Raw genomic sequence first — 21,866 nt, 5'->3', positions numbered from 1 at the left:
GCCATAAAATATGACCCGCCTGTGAGGCAGTGTGTCCCCAAGTGGAAGCTCTGTCCCAGATCTCTACAGGCCCCAGTTTGGGCACTGATGGTTTTGGTTAAGCAAGTGGTTGCTTTCATGCTGCCCTCTTTGTCTGCCAGCTTATGTACACCCCTGGCTCCTCATTAATGCAGAGTTAGAAGGATGTCCTGGGTATTAAAGTTACACCTTCCAGTGGTGAGAACTCTTTCCCTGGCCACCTCCACCTCCCACTCTAGGTCTGAGTCATGTGTTCATGCCACATAGGCTGTGGCACCTGACACTGTCCCTGTTGGACACACCGTGGTGCAATGTATTGATTGTTTTGTCACGAAGGCAAGAACTGTGTGTCTTCTCTTCCACATCCTTGGTGAATGGTGCGGGGTCTGGCCCATGGTAGGTGCCCCGGCATAGCTGCTGGGTGAAGGAATGAATGACAGCAGTTTCTAGTAAGCCAAAGGACTCCGTTTCTTTTCTTGTCTTCAGTGCTTTTATCAATACTTACCCAGGGCGCTTTGAGTCCAACATTCTTTCTTTAAGTGTGATGCTCAAACTTCCTGCAGGACCACCTGATGGTGTGTGTAAAAATGTGGATGTTTGGGCCCCACCCCAGACTACTGAGTCAGGCAGGATCTCCTGGCCAGGGACCCAGGAAGCTGCGCTTCCAGCTGATTCTTTTCTTATATGCTACTAAGGTTGGAGAACTGCTGCTCTAATAGGCAGGTAAACATGAACAGAATAAATTTTAATAAAGTTATAGGGAAGGAAGGTAAAGTTGTACCATGATAGAAATATATATGAGGTGAACTCATTCATCCATACAGTACTCATCAGCACCACCATGGGCCAGGCACTCAAAGTGGAAGGGTGAGCAAGGCAGACATGATTTTGTGGCTCTTACAGTTAGAGACAGATGGTGAGTAAACACACAGTGGTGGGTTGTGATAAGTGTGTGAAGGAAGACGTGAAAGCCAGTGTTGTGGACAGATAGCAGTGGGCTTCCCTGAAGAGACATTTCCTCTGAGGATAGAAGAATGAGAAGAAGGTCATCCACGTGCAGAGGGAAGGGTGGAGAGTGGGGAGAAGAGGCCCGTTTGTGAGAGATGCGAGGAAGAAAAGAGCTTGGGCAAACTGAGTGGCTGAAAGGCTGCGATGAGGGCCAGTGGTGAGAAGGGAGCCCAGGAGGGGAGCAGAGGCAGACCACGCACTCACACGTGGCAGCTCTGTGGTTTCATCCTCAGTATGGGGGAAGCCGCTGCGATGTTAAGCGGCGTCATGGTACAGTTTGCTGCTATGTGGAGAATAAATTGGAGGGAGGGTGATGGTGGAGGCAGTGCAGTGCGGGGACATCTCAGTCCAGGGGACGTGGCCTGCGTAGACAAGAAGTGAATGGATTCAAGAGGGAAGACAAAGGGCAAGTCCTGGAAAGGAATTGGAAGGGGATGGTGGACAGCTGGGGACAAACGGAGAGAGCAGTCAGTTCACAGGGGGTGGGGGTGGTGAGGAGGTCAGGAGGACTTCCATAGTGCGGGTATGAAAGATGACCGTTCCCCAGCTGACTAGGATGGGCAAGAGAAAGAGGGTGAGGAGGAAGGAAGGGCATTCCTTCGAGAGGACTCAGCCTGATAAGGCTCAAACACAAAAACAGTATCGTTCCAGACAGTGCGTTGATGACTGTAGACGTGTAATAAGTGCCTGTTGAATTTTAGGTGAGCCTTAGGTAGGGAAAGCACATGGGTGATGTTAGTAACATGAGCTGCAGAGTCGAAATGTTTCAGAGTCTGGCTTCACCCCTGACTCTGCCCCTGTGAGCTTCAGTTTGCTCACATGTACAGGGGAAATGATAATAATGTCAACCTTTGTACAGATGTTGGGAGGAACAAGTGTGAGCATCCACGCCAGGTGCGCAGCCCAGGGCCTGATTGCGGTACGTGCACTATGAGCGTCAGAGGTGGTGGCTGTGCGGCGGCTCTGTGGGCAGCACACTGACCAGAATATTTGGACTCAAGGACTCCTGCAAGCTGGTCTTGACCCTGAGCTCAACTCGAGTGTCTTAAATACTTGGGCTTCTTAGTTTCCTCATCTATAAAATGAGCAAATTAGAATAATTATGGTTTTAAGCTACCTCGTAGTTGTAAGATACTTTGACTCTAATATGTAAGCGTTACCATCCAAAGAAAACTTACATAATTCCCCATCTGTTCTATGTAAATTAGGATAATCTTGTTTGCTGGTGTTGTAATAGCTCGGCAATGGAAACTCAGCATACGCTTTCTAGTCCAGAACCTGAACGAAATTAGGTAGATGGACATTAATATCCCTTGTCTGACTATAGACATGCCGCCCAGGCTAATATTAATATGTAGGAGTGGTAAAAAAAAATAGACACACTAAAAATGGTTATAATGGACCAAGCTTATTTTTCGCCAGTTTAGAAGACCATTTTTGTGGTAATTGAAGTAAATCTAGTAGACTGAAGATGTTCGCTCACTGAAGCTTACTTCTTAAATATACAGAGATGAGTCACAGGGTTCGGAAGTCATCCCTCAGCTGTTTAAAATGGATGAAGCATTTGAAATTTGTCATTTCTTTTATTGCAGAAATATGACCAAGATAACCACCCCTTCCTTCAGCTCCTCTTACATAAAGTGCTAAACTTTTTTTCTGACCTTACAGGTGAATGTAAGTTTCCAGCCCAGTCTTATAGCCTAATAATTACGGTAGTAACATTTGCATTCTTAGATGCACTTTGCATTAAGTACCCTATGTTTACTGTCGTTTAATCTCCACAACTCAGGGAAGCATACTATTTTTATTTTATTGCCGAGGAACCAAAGTTGAAAGAGATTTGTAACTTTCCTGGGGTTCCCTAGTTAATAAGACCACTAAATGGCTGGCGTGTCTTTGTTACGTGATTCAGATTATTGAAGCCAACCAGCCAAAGACCCCCAGAAATCCACCTGGGGTCAAAAAAAGTTAGGTTTATTTAACTCATGTGACAAGAAAAAAATGCAAAGCTGTGGAGCCATAAGATGGAGAAAATAGGAGCTTAGTGTAGATTTGGGCTTGTACTGGGTCATTCTGACAAGGATTTAGGGAAGCAAAGACCAGTTATCTTTGGAGTGTTGTCAGGAAGTGGAATCAGTTTGCTGTCTTGGTAATTCGTATCCAGAAGGTGAGAGGATTGAATAGGGACTAGAGTGTCATCAGTCAGGAAACAAGTTGCTCTTCTTAACTAGAAGAAAGGGACATTTAGTTATATTGTGGTGCCAAGGGTCCTCTTCTCTCTCTTGACGTGATTATGAATTGTTTCCATCTTGTCCCTCCATGGTCACAGAGTGGCCGTGTTTGAGAATTGCTTGCATTCTGCAAAAGTTGCTTATGCTGAGTTGCCCTCAGATACTGCTGCCTGGCTATTAACTGGGCTCGCTCTCTCTTCTTCCTTTCCCTCCTTCCTTCCTTTCCACTCTCCTCTCCCTCCCTCTAGTTACTTCATAGTAACAAGCTGATTTCCTCCCTCTGAAGAATAATCTCACCATCATTAGGTCCAGCTATTTAACAGCTGTTTGCCTAAAGCAAATCACTTCATCCTTTCGGCCTGTTTCCTCATCTCTTAAAAATGGGAATGATTACTACATTGCAGGGTGTTTTGAAAATTAGAGATAATTTATGTGAAGTACTTGACAGACACAGTCCAATCTCAATAAATAATGACCTCTATTAAAAAGGTATAAATATTTGTCAAATGTTAGTTTGCTTACACTTTATAATTTCTAACAGCTACAAAAATACTTTTTGTTAAATAAACTATTAAATTGTAAAGGTCACAGAAGATGGGAAGAGCTAGAATTTCTGAATATGATTGTCTACCATTGGATGTTAGTTCAAGATGAAATTTGCTGTAGTTACTTTTTTGCACGTTTGTTAAAAATAAAAAATAGATAACATTATGCTACTCCTCTAACTAATTAAAAATACAAGATGGTTTGAAAACTCTTTTTAAAGGTTCATTACCTGATAGAACTTCATGAGATCTAGGCAAGGATACCATATTTATAGACTGTACAGAAAAAAATGGTTGGTTGATAGGACTATAAAGAAGAACAGGGGGCTGGCCCCGTGGCCGAGTGGTTAAGTTCGAATGCTCTGCTACGGTGGCCCAGGGTTTCGCTGGTTTGGATCCTGGGTGCGGACATGGCACCACCCATCAGGCCATGTTGAGGTGGCGTCCCACATGCCACAACTAGAAGGACCCACAACTAAAATATACAACTATGTACTGGGGGGATTTGGGGAGAAAAAGCAGAAAGAAAAAAAAAAAGAACAGAAGACATAGAAAGACTATTTTTATTGCATGAGTAGAAAAAAGTCTTGTAAAACATTTCCATTGAAAGTTTACTTCTTGTACAGAGCCAAGATTAGGATTAAATTATAGGAGGAATAGATACTAAAATTAGCTCTGAATTGTGGGGTGGTTTTTGCTTTCATCTTTGTATTTGTCTACATTTTCCAGGTTTTCTACAGAAATCATATTACATTCATGATCAGAAAAAATAGTTTGACAGAATCAGAAACCACAAAAAAAGGCATTTAGTCTTCTAAAAGTCTGGTTTTCCTGAAGTTGCTAGGCTTCTCAGCCATAGTTGTCATAAAACCGTGTGTGTGTGTGTGTATGCATGAACATACGTGCATACACACCTTTCACAAAACATCCTAAGGCCTGTGCTAGACATTGCATGGTCTTTGAGATTTTAGTTCAGAATCACCTCACATGTGTGAATTCTGGAAACTGGAACGGTCCATCACAAATGCTTGGAGTGTTGCTTAGACAGTGCAATCTCCTTTATTATGTCTCTGGTTGTTGTATATAAGTATTAATAACCCTATTCTAGGAGAAATACAATTGAAAAACATCCTGCTACTGAAAAAAGTTATTACAAGTGACTCACTTTTTGTGTGATCTCTTCTTCCCTTCCCCCCGCCCATCCTTACGTCAGAAGTCTGGCCTTCATTTTCGACACACAGATAACACTGTCCAGTGGTTGAGAGCGATGGAGTCTATTGGTCTACCCAAGGTAAGCCTGAGCTGGGAAGCCAGAAGGGGTAGTGCAGACACCTCATGATGGAAAATGATTAGCAGACGGCTTCAATGCCTTAGGAATGAGAAACGCGAGGACTACACAGAAATACGGAAAGGCCTGTACAAAGTAACACGCGGCAAGAAGTCAGAATGAAGCAGGTGTACAAAGTGTGTGTAAATTAAACAAGATGAGAACAAGCTTTAGCTGGTAGATGGTTGATTTACCACCTCCCTTTTTTGTGTTGCTATTTATACTTAAGATTCTGCATCTCATTGTATCACTACATATTGTATCACTATAAATTATAATTATAAATTTATTTTTATAGAATGTTATTATAAATCATAGCATCACTTTAAATTTTAAAGGCTGGGGGTTATAGCTCTTACTCGTGAAATAGAGGTCCCAAATAAAACTCAGCAAATACTCAGAGCTTGTTAAATTGAAAGAACAGGCACCCTTAAGCCTGTGAGACAAATAGACAAGTAGAGGAAATGAGGAAATAATGACATTTGATAGAAATTGTGGAGCTATTTCTTAAACTTCTTACTTTGAAATAATTATAGAATCACAGGAAGTTGCAAAAATAGTACAGCTATGTGTACTTTTCATTCGGCTTCTGCCGGTGGTGACATCTCAGAACTGTAGTACAATAATAAACTGACATGCGTGTATTAACGTGAACTGGACTGCAGACCTTACTCAGTTGTCGCCATTTTTATATGCAATCATGTACGCGCGTGCACGCACATCTATGCAATTTTATCCCATGAATAGATTTGCGTGACCGTGACCACAATCAAGATAAAGACACCGCAGAGAAGAGGGCCTTTATACTGCATCCCCTCCCCGGCCCTGTCCCCTGGCAACCACTAATCTGTACTCCATCTCTATGGTTTTGTCATTTTGAGAATGTTATGGAAATGGAATCATACAGCAGGTCATCTTTACGATGGACTTTTTTCAGTAAGCAGATACCCTCGAGATCCATCAGGTTTTTGTGTGTCTCCGTTGTTCACTCTTTTGTGTCGCTTATCACATACAACTACTTTGGAGGAGTGACTGAGGAGTGGTCCAGCATGAAGGCAAGGGGATAGGCTCCTCACTTAAGACCTGTGTTCTTCTTATTATTATTAATCCAGGTTTGCAATTAAAAACACTGACCACAACAAAAACAAAAGCTTCCTTAATGTAAATTATGAATGTCTGTTTTTAATATATTTGTGCTCATATCCGTTTTAGTGCAGCTTATTTTATCTCAAAATAGTCAATACCGATTTATTTTATTCTGCTGTTTTTAATCAAACTACTTTCCTTTCTCTGAAAATGCCCAGAACATTAAATGCTATTCTCTTCTGGGCACTAGTTATAATATAGAATTCATTAAGTGGGGGCTGGGTGGCAAACAGATTAATAAAGGAAGAGATTCAAATTGGATTTTTCTGTAAGAGGCAACATACTTTTTAGATTAGGATAATTTCATTATATTTGATAAATTTGAATTAGACCTTTTCAGATTGTATGGATGTTGGGCCAGGTTTCCTTTGATTTTAAGCCAAAATAAGTGATCCATCTCGCAGATTCTGTTTTCACATTGGTGTTTATTATGAAGTCATTGATACACTGCATTGGGATGAGAGACCAATGTGTACTGAATTCACTGATGTATTGGACTGCTATTAATGCGTTCATTTATCAAGATTAAATGCCTACTGGGGATACCATGCTGAATAAAATATCTGGTGAACTATAAATTGACCTCGTCTCCTTGCTAAAAGAAGACACATTCATAATGATTTTCCAGAAGATATATAAATATTCAAGGTTCTTGTTTAAAGAAAACGGAGATGGGGTGGGGGGGCCGGCCCAGTGGCACAGTAGTTAAGTTCACACCCTCCACTTTGGTGGCCCAGGGTTCACAGGTTCACGTCCTGGGTGCAGACCTACACACCACTCCTCAAGCCATGCTGTGGTGGCATCCCACATACAAAATAGAGGAAGATTGGCACAGATGTTAGCTCAGGGCCAATCTTCCTCACACACAAAAAAAAAAAGAAAAAAGAGGAGGAGGAAGAAAAGAAAAAGTAAGGGAGACTTGCAGTATCCTCTGCTTACGTAGTAGAACTTTAAACCTGGTCACATTCTTCTGAATTGGGAACCTTCTTCTCATTGATCCTTTAACAGCAAATATGTTAAAGGAAATTTGGAAAGACCATTGAAATTTCCTAGGCTACAGACATTTCTTTACGTGCACAGTGACTGTCCATTTTGTAGCTCAAGAAACTTTGCTTCTTTCTTTTCTCAACTTTTTTCAATGTCCAGTAGAAAATCGCACTTGAGTATCAAGTACTACCGTATGGTACGTGATTTAATTTTAGTCTTTATGTCAAATTTTATAAAATATTTACTGAGAGCAAGTAATGCCAATGCTTATCTTCATCTTAGAAGCTTCAAGCCTGATGGTTCGTTTCTTGCTGCTAAGGAACAGATCCGTTTGGTGCCGTATTCTGAAATCTGTTCCTTATTAGGCTTTTAGTTTGAAGCTTAAGGATCGTGTAAATGTGTATTAAAAACCTTAATGTTCAGTCTTCTCAATCTAGTAACTCCATATTTAGATGTTTATCCACAAGAAGTAATCAGGTGCTCAGAAAATACAGGAATGTTTATTGCAGTGACTTAGAATAGGAAAAATTGGGAGCAAAAAAATGTTCAACCATGCGGAACTGGTTAAATTACCATTCAAAAATGTGAAAGAATCATATGCATCCATTAGAAATAACGTTCTTATAGAATAATGAAGGGGTGGAAAATAGTCATGTTCTCTTAAGTGTTTTGAATAGGTGTGTGGTATGTACACGTTTGTTTTCACATCCATGCTTATATAAACATAAAAAATCAGAGATATATACAGAAAAAACGACTGGAAGAAAATATACCAAAATGCTAATAGTGACAAACTGGGAGGTGAGATTGTAGGTGTTTTTCCTTCATATTTTATAGACTTTCCTGATCTTATTCGGTGAAAATGTATTACTTTAAGCAGAAAAAAATATCAGTGTGTATTGCATGTGCGTGCATACGTGTTTACAGAACTGTGTAGCTAGGTTTTTGACAGTGTAATAAAATGCTGTAAGAAGGACTCCCTTCTGAGGCCAGGGGACCACTGGGCAGTCACAGGAGTGACTCTGCTGTAGAAAGCAGAGCCCCTGCCGGCTCACGCCTTGTGGAGTGAAACTGCCACGGGGCTCTGTGGATGAAGCCTTCTTGTGGATGTAGCCAGTGGGGGCCTGCTGCTGTCCTGAGCCACTAGGAGGCGTGCTGATAGGCAGGGGACCAGATCTCGTGATTGGTCCCCCTGTAGAGCAAGATGAAGCAATAGCCAAGAGGTTCTTCTATGTTTAAATAAATATGTAACAGCAAAGACAATCAAAGCAGGATCATTTGGGAGAGTTAAAATAATTGTGAAAAGCAAAATGTAATAAACACGTTTTCTTTTGTTTTCCAGATATTCTATCCAGAAACAACAGATGTCTATGACCGGAAAAACATTCCAAGAATGATATACTGCATTCACGCGCTGAGGTGGGGGAAATAAAACTAAAAGTCTGGAGAGATCTTAAATTGCTTTAATAAGCTGAGAAACTTTTTATTGTATTGAGTTGTTTTGAATTTGCTGGTGCAAAATTAAGTCCTTGAACTTAAAAAGTATTTTTCTGATTTTTAAAATCTAATTCAGAATAGAAAACCAGAAAATGAATGAAAGAGCTGTAAGTGTAATAAAGAGAAAATTTAGGTTGAAACTTCTAGTGATCTAATAGTAATGTGCTACCATATGCTTGAGTTACGATCTAGTTTACGAATACAGCCAAAATGTATCGACTGAGCAACTTTAATGGTCATAATTTTGGTTTGGATACTCTTAAAATGATCAGTTTGGTTCATTTCTAAGCATAGATTAATAAAATTTACTATACAGATGGTTTCTTTTGACCTTTTGTTCAGTAGAACTCGTACCCTAAGAAGAAAGAAGAAATTTTTAGAAGTTGCTTTCAGTTAGTCAAATCAGGATACGTCCATTGTTTTAAAGGCGTTGTTCAGTAACTTAATTTGTGAACATGTTGAAATTCTGCTAGTTCACAAATCATTTTTTATCTTATTGGCCTGGAAGAAATGTGATTTTTAGACAGTAACAAAGACGATTCTAAAAATCTAGTTTGTGGCTATTGTCTTGCCTGCACACAGGTATTTGCCTGAGAGACTTCATGTCTAATTAAGTTTTAAATTTCTTTTAAAACATCTGCCTTGTGTTTATATCACTAGAAGTCATTTTCCTGGCAGAATCTTCTGTCTAGAGGTTTATATTAACTTCTTCCTGGCTCGTTTCCTTTCCAAAGGAAAGGGTTTCTGTAATAATTCATTGCAATGCTGACCTGCTAGAGGAGAATTTTGATTATGTCATATAATTTGACTGTCTCCCCCGAATCGGTACTTACAAAATTTCTTTGGAAGATGACAGTTGCTAGAAATATAGACCAAATGTAGGTGCCTTTTCTATGATTTCTTTTTATTCTAATAATTTAGAACAAGTGGGGAAAAACCCACTTCTGTGCCTTTCTCCTCATATGTGGCTAGTGTATCATTATGCCAGCAGGTTCTCTAAAAGCTATTTGTGCAAAAGTGCTTATTTTGAGGACTGTTTTCTAATGTGTTGCCCGACATTCTTTGCCAAATATTTTCCAGCACCTAGAACAATCACTTAACACTACGCTTAGTACTGCTTTTGTGATCTGCTAAGCCAGCAACCATTAGTTAATGTCATTATCATATCCATGCATCATAGTGCTGGTCTCCAAATCTGGAGCATGCTCACGGGGGGTGTCTTGTGCAAACTTAAACTGATTTCCTGAAGTGGACACCTGGGGTGTTAATGGTAAGCAGCTTATAAAGAAGCAGTGTGCTAACTTCCTTTCTGGTGATAGCACTATTCTAAAGAAGTTATATAGAACTTCACCGAGGCTTGCAAATGGATGTTTGCCGTAGTTTCAACAAGGGCGTGAACAGCTTGGTAAACAAAGGAAAAGCAACTTCTTGCTTGTTGTTGCCAATTGTATTCAAATGTTGGGGTTATAATTTCTAGGACTGTTTTTCTCAGTTATTCTGTTACTCATCGTGGAAGTCTTCATAACTGTCATTCACCAAATCCACCTTAAGTAGGATCTTTAAAAACAATATTTACTTAATAAACAGCATTCCCTGGGAGAATCTCCTTCTCTTTTCTGTGTTCTCAACTTACCGTGTAACTGCTTCTTGATAGGGAACTGAGAAATCTCAAGCGTTATCTAAAGTTTTGTCTATTAAAACTTTTTCCTGCTGTGGTTTAGAATGTAGTCGGTTACTCAAATGAGGCTGATATTCTGCTCTGTTGGGCAAGACACATTTGGCAGCTGGGTGGCAGAGGCCTTTAATAAGTGCAGTGGCTTTGCCCTAACTGCATAATTAGAAGTGAGGCTGGAAATTAATAAATGTGTCTTCAGCCATTGTATCCTGCTGTGGAACAGCAACACTGCTGGTGTGGAGAGGTGTCATTACCTGACAGGGAGTTCGGCAGGTCGGGGGTTCTGATTATAGATCAGGAGCCGGGCAGGAAGATCCCCCAGGCTCTGCCTTCCTCCTGCCCCAGCCTGTGGGCCTGGCTTGATCTACAAAGTTCACTGTCAGCCCTGCCCCGTTGTCTTCTGTTCCGACTTCTCAATCTGGGCTCAACAGCCTCATTAGGATCCCCTGGGTTCTTGCCCTTGCTTCTTGTTTGTATCCACTTTTCTCTTTTCCTGCCTGCCCCTCACCTTTTCACTTTATTTCTGACCCCGTCTCCTTGCCTGCCACTCGTTGCTCTTTTGTCAGTTCAGCCTGGAGTTCTCAAGCCCAGACACCAGCAGACATTAGCGCGGCAGCCCCACGGGAAATTCTCCCGCTGGGCCTGATGTACAGAGACTCACCTCAGTGATGGGTGGCCTCATTCTTTTTTCAGAGAAATGTTTATTATCTTTTTATTATTTAAAATAAAAAGTATGTTCATTGTGGAAAAAATTGGAACATTCAGAAAGAATAACAAAGGAAAAGCTGAAGTACCCATTATCTCAACACCAAGTGACAACCACTGTTAGTGACCATTTGGAGTATTCAGACTTGAAATGTGTATATGGCATGTTTTCGTTTTGTGGCTTCGTTTGGAATGTTCTAAAGCCTGTGCAGTGAAAAGGAACCAGATCTAGAAGTGAGAGCCTTGCTAACAAGTTGCTGCTGACTCTTTTTTTCTTTTTTTTTTTTTACGGTCTGGAGGCCTTTTATGCGTGAAGAACACTTTTTGCATATTGTTTAACGTTTAAATGTTAGTTATAAAATTGAATTCCTGGGGCTGGCCTGGTGGCGTAGCTGTGAAGTTTGCATGCTCTGCTTCAGCGGCCCGGGGTTCACAGGCTCGGATCCGGGTGTGGATCTACACACCACTCATAAAGCCATGCTGTGGCAGGCGTCCCACATATAAAATCGAGGACGATGGGCACAGATGTTAGCTCAGGACCAGTCTTCCTCAGCAAAAAGAGGAAGATTGGTGGCAGATGTTAGCTCAAGGCTAATCTTCCTCAAAAAAAAAGAAATAATAATTGAATTCCTTTAAACAAATTTAATAGAACTGATTTTTTGAATACTTCAGATACCTTAAAGAGCAGGTGAAATGCCCGGATACCTCATTGCAAACTTACCACTAAAACCTATTCTAAAAGATCTGCACTACAAGTTTCACTCGTTTCATCATTTATCCACTAGTTTTGACTCATCCTGGGACTATAATATTTTGACACTTAGAGAGAGTGGATACCTATACACGGTTACCAAAAACAGAATACATCTTCAGACCTGCCCAGATTACGGATCTGGTTTCTAACCAATTGATTGTCAGAGAGAACATGGCGCCAGTTTGGCTTCTTCTCCCAAGGAGAGTTACACCTCGGCTGCCAGGCTTCAGGCTGAGCTTTACTCGTGAAATCAATCAGGCCTTTCTAAATTTTCAATATATGGCTTTCAGGTAGGTTTTTATTTACAGTCTGGTCCCCACCACTATCACCAAGAAATGATTTACTTCCATATCTCACTTGGCCAGTGTTAGATAACTCGTTGTCCTGTCATAATGATGTATGGACCTGATGTGTTAACATTATTAAAAGCTTATGTATACTTTTTGAATGTCTTCTTGAAATTAGTTGGGCATTCTAGAGATTTCTTCCCCAGGAGATAGATCATATTTCTGAATCCTCTCTCTGCTTGACCACTGAGTGTGACCATCAGTGCTGGACACTCTTTGCACCTGGCTTTTTTTGTCACCGCCTGTGTTCCTCAGTCCTTCCTTATCTTGGGATACTTCTTTGGTTTTCTAGGACTGTTTGGCTAACTCAGAGTTGCTGGTCTTTATTCTTTCTTGTGGTATAAATGTAGTATAAATAGTATAGAAACAAGTATATATCTATACTCTATAGACAGTTTTAGAAAAACAAAGCTCCTGTATTTTAATTATTCTTCCCCACTTGTGAAAATCAGTACAAGTAAGTATACGTGTCTTATTTTCTCTCTCTTTGTATTACAACTTCCTTTTTGTTGACTTTATACCATTCTCTTTTGACCATCGTTTTGAATTCCTGGCCTTTCACAGACTTAACCAAGATCAGATTGATTGAGTTTGGTCAGTGGGAGCTCTCTCTGGCCAGCTCCCTTGTCCTTGTGGCACTGTCCCTGACATTCTTTGAAATATCCTTGCTTTGTGGTCATGACAGGACATTCCAATCCTGTCCTTTAAGACATGGAATCAGCAGCCCTCCAAGGAATCCTTTTAAAGTCATGTGTTCATAATGATTTTTCTAGTTTAAGAGATTAGGGTTCTGGATTCTGCTTTTCTTGCTGTAGAAAGTTGATTTGACCATTAAGATTCTCCTACACTGAGAACAACGAGCTGTGGATGGGTCGGCCTCCCCTCGTGTGAGCATTACTGCTCCTGCTGCAGATTATGCAGCTGCCGGCCCAGCAGTCATGTTTTCAGATGTGGTGACGATGTCGAAATAGCACACCTCTGGGGCTTGTATTTGTGAAAATGGCCGTGGCAGACCCACTTCTGGTTGGCCAGCTCTTCCAGTACCCTGCGAGCTTTGTGAAGAAGGGCTCCTCTACCAGCTCCCACGGTCGGGTGGCTGCCTGGATTACCAGGCGGCCTTTGAACTGGTTCTTCAGACCTTAATGCATAAGTCCCCTTGTCTTAGACTCCCTGCCCTTAGGACCCTTTTCCTATTAAGAACCCATTGCTGCCTTGTACCCTATTGATACGTCTCCGACAGATAACATATTTGCATTTACAAGTAAGCTTCCTAGAAATAGTCCTTTACCCAAAGGACAGGCTGTGGTCCCATGTTCTCAGGAGGGATATCTGGAGATGGCAGTATCTGGGATTAAGGTGAGGAAGGCAGCTGCACCTTCCATATCTTTCAACTTACTCCTTGTACAGGATTCTCTCCATGCCTTGGACTGCCTTCTCTCCTCCCCTTCCTATCTTGAATTAATATTATGGCTCGGACTTTCTATCCTATGAGATTCTAAGCTCTTTGAGGCCATGAACCACATGTTGTCACCTAACACAGCACATACATGCTTGGTTCCACCTTGAAGTCTCTGGAGTTTGTATTTTTAACTTTTCAGTTGTCTTAACTGAACTGATTTCCCCATGATAAGATTGCTCGGGATTCCTTTTATGTCTGCTTGGAAATTGGGTATAGAACACAGGATTTTGCCGAGATATTGATAGTGATGCATGTGACTAAGATGGGAAAACAGTGTGGCTTGGTAGAGAAAACCATTTCAAACATGGAACCAGCGAGGGCAAATAGTAGAAGAATCTCAGTGTTGAAAGTGGGGAAACCACTGTGGTTATTAGCAAGTGTTTGTATAGAAAGGACACACTTATTCAACAGGGGATAATAGTAATAAAAACAAAGGCTAACACTTAGCTTTTAATTATGTACCTGGCTCTGTTCAAAGTACTTTACAGATGTCATCTCATTTCATCCTCACAACATCCCTGTTCAGTACGTGCTATTATTAGTCTCATTTTATAACCAAGGCAGTTGAGGCACAGAGAGGCTGCCCAAGGTCACACAGCCAGTGAGGGGCAGAGGTGGGATTCAAAACCAGGCTGTGTGATGCCAGAACCTGCGTTAGTGCTGACTCAGCTGGTGATTGGCCTCCAAAGAGAATCAAGTCTTGCCCTACTCCCCAGAAAATTAACTGTGGCGTCACACTTGAACCTCAGCACAGGCCTCTGATCTGTTATATTTAGGATGTTTAAAGCATAGCATCATGGAACTTCAGAACTGGAAGGACCTGGGAAGTTGAGTCCAGATCCTTCCTTTCCCAGAGGAGAGGACTGAAAGCTGGGGTTGCGTGACTTGCTCAGAGTCACACATCCACATACTGGCGGTCTGGGGGCGGGACCCAGGGCTGCTGACTCTAGCCCCGTGCTCCCTCTGCTCAGCCATGCGGCTCTGATTTCCAGACATTCATCTCACATGTTACAGCATAGAATGAACTGCACGTGATGTGATCCAGAAAAGCTGTGATAAACTCAGCTCCCGCCTTTTAAGTTGGCAGTGCATTTCTTTGGCCCCTTTGAATGTATATATTGAAAGTAGTAGGAAAAACCTTAGTAGCAGGTTTTTTTTTTTTTTTTTACTTTCTTTATTGCTTCCTGAACTTGAACTGATTATTTGTACAAATAAGAGCACATGGGCCAGTGCAGCTTCAGTACCTCAGGGCAACCCGTCCGTTGCTGGCCTCGCTCAGCAACATGAGAGCGCGGTCGCTTTTGGGGTCGTAAGAGGCTCGCTGGGTCACACCGAGTGCTGTCTCGCCGGGGAAGCCGTGGCGACATTGCTTCTGCGGCATCCTTTGGAATGCTCTCAGCACTTTGTGTTGGCTGTTAGGCACTGAAGGCGCTTAATGAGTTCACTGTTGAAGAGCTACAAGAAATTGGGGTTTTTTTATACTGGGTGGGCTTTTTTTTGTTTTGCTTTTTTAGGATTAAGACTCTGGATTTCCTATATGCTTCGCATGATGAATGACCTCATTTGAATTTAAATGCTTGGGGGGGCGGCTGCTATTGCTCATTCTTTTCAGCCCGAGAATACTGGATAGAGACAGTTTCCTAGTAAACCTTTGTTTGCCCCTTGGAGTCATCTGCTTAGAAGCTCCTCCATGCAGAGATTCCATATAAAAATCCCACAGTGTGACACTATTTTAAAGCTAATAGTTTAAACTTCAATATCAGAGACAATAAATGTTGAAAACTGAAGCCAAATAGAAAGTATACGTTAACACTTACAAAAACATTTTTGGTGAAGGTATGTATATGCGAATGAGATTTCTACCTGATCTGTACAAGCTAAAGAAAGTCTCTGATTTAAAATCAATTTAAAAGCGAAGATTCTCCAAAAGCTAACTTCTCAGCACCACCTTGTGGTAACTTTCAGTTAAACCAGGAAGTTTGTTTATCCTGAGATTTATATGAGTATTACAGGGTACAATGGAGAAGCAAAAAGTATAATTGGAAATAGTCGCCTAATTTCTTTAGTACCACAGGAGAAAATGAACAGTTTTGTTTAGTGTAATTGCTTTAGTTCAGATTACCAAGCCTATATTTTGTGGCAGCCTAAATACCTTTATTTTAGAAATAGCACGATAGAAATATTATGTGGTAGATATTTCATACATACTGGTTAAATGAATGGGTAAACAATGGGAAAACAGTTGTGTCAAGATCATTGAGCACAGCTCTCTTACTCTCTTTCCAAAACTGACATGAAATTACTAAAGTGGTAATTTGAAAGAAAAACAAACCAACATTTGTAATAACAAAGAATGGCATCCACTGACCAGAAATTTAAACAGCTCCTGACTGAAAGCAAGCAGATGAGATCGGATTGACTGAGAAATGGGACAGCAGCCCAGAAACCACTGGGGCCACCCTCCTGGGGTCAGCCCCATCGTTCCCCCACAGTCTCCCTCAAGCTGGCTGTTGTCATGGGGACTTGCGATCGACAGTGACAAACAGCAAATCTCAAACCCCAAGATGAGTGCCACATCAGGAAATGCCAGACACTTGAGGGAGACCAACACTATGAAAGAGGAATCAGATTCAACACCCAAGGAACAAATGAAATATTAAAATGTGCAGATGGCGATTCATTCCGTTGATCTATTTAACAAATATTTGTCGAGCACTTACACGTATACACAACAAAACCAAAGGCAAAACTAAGAAAGAGGAAAATTGGATATGGATGAAATTAAAAAAGAAATTAATAAAATTTATAGTTATCAAATTTTTTGTTGTATAAAATGAAAATGAAAACATGGGTCTAAAATTCTAGATTATCTCAACATAGGTGGGGAAGTAGAAGTGGAGCTGTATTAAGGATAATACATATTCATTAGCTTAGCCTTTGATATAAGAATATAAGTTGAAAGTATGTTAAAACTTTAGCAGAGGGGGCCGGCCCCGTGCCTGAGTGGTTAAGTTTGCGTGCTCTGCTTCAATGGCCTGGGGTTTGCCGGTTCAGATCCTGGGCGTGGACCTACACACTACTCATCAAGCCATGCTGTGGTGGCGTCCCACATAGAAGAACTAAAATGACCTGCAACTAGGATATACAACCACGTGCTAGGGCTTCAGGGAGGAAAAAAAAAGAGGAAGATTGGCAACAGATTTTAGCTCAGGGCCTATCTTCCTCACCAAACAAAAGCATACATTAAAAAAAAGAAATGAGGTAAAGAAGAGACTTAAAAAAAACTTTAGCATAACATTGATATAAGTAACACATTAAAATACATTAAAAATACAATACAGGAGCTGGCCCTGTGGCCAGGTGGTTAAGGTTCTGTGCACTCCACTTCTGCAGCCTGGGTTCATGGGTTTGGATCCCGGGTGTGAATCCCGGGTGCAGACCTGCTCCACTCATCAGCCGTGCTGTGGAGGCATCCCACATACAAAGTAGGAGACGATTGCCACAGATGTTAGCTCAGGGCTAATCTTCCTCAAGCAAAAAAAGAGAAAGATTGGCAACAGATGTTAGCTCAGGGTGAATCTACCTGACATTAAAAAAAACAAAAACCTACATTAAATATTTGAAATAATTATAGATGTAAAATTTGTTGTTAGAAGACATTTTATGGGTGTTTAAATTTTACTGTCACATTTTCAAAGTTTCTCCCAGTGAATTATTTTTATAGTTTCCTTGACAAGGTAGTTCAGGTATATTTTTAAATTGTAAAAAGGGAAGAGAGAAGTGCATTTAAATTGTAAAAAGAGAAGAGAGAAGTGATACAATGATACATTTTTTGTTTATGGATCTATTTTCATTTCTTAAAGTATGGCTTGATTTTATTTTCCTAGAATTCTTTTGCAGCTTTATGGTACCTGTCTGTTTAGTTCTGTGTAATTTTGCAGTTCCTCTTACTAGAAAGAAATAAGTGAGGAGGTTAGCATTCCATTTGTTCCATGTGATTTGAGCTCCCTTTTAACTGAAATATTTTTCCCATGTAATAAAGAGTTGAGAAGTGGTTCGTAAAATATTATGATTTTGAAAATGTCAGCATACTAGGTTTAGTTATAATGACTTGTTTGGCATGAGCCTTTGTAGTAAAGTCTTTGGAGGCTGTGTAAATAGTTTTATATCCGTGTGATAATCTCTGAAGAACTAGAACTTAAATTAAGGAATGTGTCCTGTCTTTCTAGCTTTGAATTATGATTACATCATGCCTATTTTACAGTGAAGAATGTTCAGAGACCAATAGGTTTCCCCTGTATGTAAGATATGAATATCGTATTGGAATTTAGTGTTAAAATTAAAATTACTGAATGGTTAAAATGTCATTTGCTCTTTGTCCTTTGGTTGTGGTTTTAAGGGAAAGCGTGGTTTAAAGGGGAAAACCATAAAAAGGTAAATCCACCCCCCCCCCCAAAAAAATCTTTAAAATTCAAAAATTTATTAGTAGGCCTTTCCTGGAAGAAATGGAAATGGCCAATATGTGTATGAAAAAATGTTTACCCTCATAACTAACAAAAGGATACGTAGACTTGAATAACATTTTGTGACTCTCAGATTGGCAAGTTTCGTTGATAGTGTCCCGTGGTGATAAGGGGACAGAGGAAATGGCATTCTCGTGTATGGTGGTAGAGCGGGTTCTTACGTTCACGTAGACACTGAGACTCTCACGACTGCCGTGAGCCACGTCTGGCCCCAGTTGCTCAGAAGGATGGAGAGAACCAGGAAAGGCATCCTGCAGGCAGGACAGCCTCCAGCGCTGGCTCCTCACGGGGAGCCTTCAGGACACTCCACACAGCTGTGCACACAACCTTCTGAAAGCTGTTCTCTTTGGTACCCTAGGGGATAACTCAGGGGCTAAGGAGGGAGGCTCATCTTGGTGGATGTGGGAGCCTCCCTGGCTCAGAGCCTCAGCCCCCAGGAGCCAGGATCTGTGTAACTGCCCCACAGCATGGCTTCCCAGTGCCCTGCAGGGCACGTGCTGGTTGTGAGTCCCTGATAAATATGGAACAGAAACTATGGCTTAGTGGTAAAGTGAGAAAAGTCACATAAGCATATAGTCTCATCTTCTTTGTTGGAATTTAGATGCCAGCCTTCAGCTCCTTTTGTCAGGTTATGGGTAGGTCAGTGGGTACCATCACTGCTTCCTAAGGGATTTTTAAAAAAATATATACAATTTCCTCTCCACCTTCCACGTAGTAGTATGCCTGCCTCATGGCTTATCTTTAACATCATTCCATCCACTAATAGTCTTGCCACTCTACTTGTTGGTTCAAAAAATGTGAAACAAATGTTTCCTCAAGGAGTGTATGGTATTTGGAGGCATATATAGGGATGAAAAGTAAAATATGTTTTGAACTGTACTTTCAACAAAATAAGAATTGTGTGAGGAATATTCAAAGAAATGTTTATCGCATTGGTTACCTGCTGTTTTGTATGAGTTGTGTCTCTTACTTGCCCTACAAATAGATGACAGAGAGTTGGTTGACCCTATGGCAGTGCTGTGTGCTACAGAAGACCAGTCTTTGGGACTTCAACTGGGATGCTAGTCCTGGTCCCACCAGGGGCTGTGTTATCTCGGAACTCAGTTTCGTCATCTGTGAAGTGAATGGATTAGATGAGATAATCTCTTAAGATCTTTCTCAACTGAAAAAGCCCTTAAGATTTATGTAATTTCTAACTTTAACGTTTATGATGATAAAGTTGCTGATAGTTTTGTGTTTTCTCTTTCAGTTTATATCTGTTCAAACTAGGAATAGCACCCCAGATCCAAGATTTGTTGGGCAAAGTAGACTTCACAGGTACTACTCTTTATCTTTGTAGTCTTTTTACAATGTAGTTCTTAAGAAAATGTACCAGTATCTCTTTCATTCTGATATTGATTCCTTTTATCCCTCTATATTGATCAAAGGAGAAAACCTAGTATCCTGTTTGTACTCGACCTGACTTCCTTTTCCCCACATTTCCAAAATGAAGAACTGAGGCTGGCTTCTTCCTAGGGTTCTTGTTTAGAAGTGGCCCCACCTTTTTGATGAAGACATTTCATGATGCAAGTATGCTCATTCCTGACTCCATCTCTGTGGCTTTCTTTGATTTTTGTTGTTGTTGTTGTTTTCAGAGGAGGAAATCAGTAATATGAGAAAGGAACTTGAGAAATACGGAATACAGATGCCATCTTTCAGCAAAATAGGTGGTATTCTGGCTAATGAACTGTCTGTGGATGAAGCCGCGTGTAAGTCTACTTAAAATCTGAACTTGCCATTGACATCAGACTTGCCTGTACTTGACTTTGGTGATGAGAAATAGAATATTTATAAGATACTTTAGGCACCCTAAAAGTTTTTATTATATGTATCATAGATCGTTAATTTGAGCATAGCAGAACATAACCAAGTACTTGATTTTGGACTTTAGATACCCACTTGTGCAATGTGAATTAAGAAGTTCCAGAAATATCTTCATCCTCCAAAACATTTCTCTGCTTTCTGCATCCTTAGCTGTCAGTGGTGGGTCAGGTGCTCTGCTCTGAGTCTTTCAGGGCTGTGGCTTAAACTGCAGACGTCTCTTGGAAACGTGTACTTTAGAAGTGTCCGTGTCACCGTTTGAACCCCCACTGGTTGCCATAGTGCTTAGTTCATTTCAGCCCTTCAGTGCAAGTTGAATAAATAATAGGGGTTACATAACGGATGCTGAGACAGGACCCGAGACAGACGGGCAGGTGGAGAGGTTGTCGAGGGTGCTCTGTGATGTGTCTGAGGTCTCTTTTGGCATGCTTGCTGGAAGCCAGAGAAGAAAGTAAAACTGCGTAAGTGTCAGTGCAACTGTCCATATTATCTTCTGTTGATAAAAATCTTTTTTTCTCTTTACTTTTCAGTGCATGCTGCAGTTATAGCCATTAATGAAGCTATTGAGAAAGGAATCGCGGAGCAGACCATCGTAACGCTAAGAAACCCAAATGCAGTTTTAACTTTAGTGGATGATGACCTGGCACAGGACTATCAGAAGGAACTCTGGGAAGCCAAAAAGAGAAAAGAGGAAAATGCAAGACTGAAGGTATTTAATTAGATTCTCAGTAATAAATGTGGTTATGAGTTGCTGGTTTGAAAAAGCCTTAATGTGAAAGGTGATAGTTTGGGTTTCTTTTTTTTTGCTGAGGAAGATTTACCCTGAGCTAACATCCATGCCAATCTGCCTCTAGTTTTTAAGTATGTGGGCCACCAGCACAGCATGACCACTAGTAGAGCGGTTTTGGTCCACGCCAGGAACCAAACCTGGGCCACCGAAGCGGAGCCCACCAAACTTAACCACTAGGCCACAGGGCCGGCCCCAAAAGTGATACTTTTAAATCATCTGGCTGTGGTCTTCATAGCCATAGGCAGTTGGTTTGGGTGAAATGTACAGGTTGAAGAAGACCAGGCACTATGTAAGGAAATTAGATTTCCTTGTACGATGACTATTACAGGTTCAAGAATTGACGGCCGTGTCGTAAACCTAACTCCTTCCCTGGGAGGTGTAGCAGTGGCAGCTGAAGCTCTTCCCTTGGCAGGCGTCACCAGCAGACCCTCTGTTATCCAGCTTACCTTTAGATCTGTTAGTACAGGTTAACAATTCCATGTGGTGAGGTTTAGAGGGGATATTTTGAATCCCGTCTCCTCGTATTTTCCCAAGAGTTTACCCTCAGATTTGAGGAGGTTTCCCTCCTCAGCAAGGCAGCGGCTCCTGATCCTACGTCACACGTCCTGCCTCCCTGTCTAGCATCCTTGAAGACTTGTCTGCACTCAGACCTTCCACTTCCTCCCTGCTTTCGTCTCCTGAAGTTCTGGCCATGTCAGCTTCAGCTCCGTTACCGAAAGTAACCGCTTTGTCTCACCGCCTGCTCTCCCTGGCGGCTTCCACCTCCCTGCCCCGCCTGCCTTGGGATCTCTGCTCCCCCAGCTTGCGCGCTTCTTAGCCGCATGGTTCTCCTCTGCATCTCTCAGTGTCTCTTCCTCCTCCTCCTCCTAAATACGGGGATGCTTCAAGGTCTGGCATTGGATCATTCTGTCTCTGTCTTCCTCAATCAGGCTCATCCACTTGTTGAAGAAATCTGCTGTCAGCTTGGTACCAGGCCCCTCTAATGCTCCTCCAG

The 21,866-nt window shown here is 41.4% G+C and overlaps 1 protein-coding gene across 2 annotated transcripts in view; it reads left to right on the top strand.

The window, feature by feature from the left end:
* The window catches only part of IQGAP2 (IQ motif containing GTPase activating protein 2), a 267,686-nt gene that overhangs the window by 133,260 nt on the left and 112,560 nt on the right, over positions 1–21,866 (top strand). For both annotated transcript variants that reach the window (XM_046666170.1, XM_046666171.1), the window contains exons 4-8: positions 5,016–5,093; positions 8,605–8,681; positions 19,472–19,539; positions 19,857–19,970; positions 20,613–20,791. In XM_046666170.1, coding sequence (XP_046522126.1) covers positions 5,016–5,093; positions 8,605–8,681; positions 19,472–19,539; positions 19,857–19,970; positions 20,613–20,791 — 516 coding nt within the window. The remainder of the gene's footprint in view (positions 1–5,015; positions 5,094–8,604; positions 8,682–19,471; positions 19,540–19,856; positions 19,971–20,612; positions 20,792–21,866) is intronic.

This window comes from Equus quagga, chromosome 7, assembly GCF_021613505.1.
Source record: "Equus quagga isolate Etosha38 chromosome 7, UCLA_HA_Equagga_1.0, whole genome shotgun sequence".
Classification (NCBI taxonomy): domain Eukaryota; kingdom Metazoa; phylum Chordata; class Mammalia; order Perissodactyla; family Equidae; genus Equus; species Equus quagga.
This window is presented reverse-complemented; position numbering and strand designations above follow the sequence as displayed.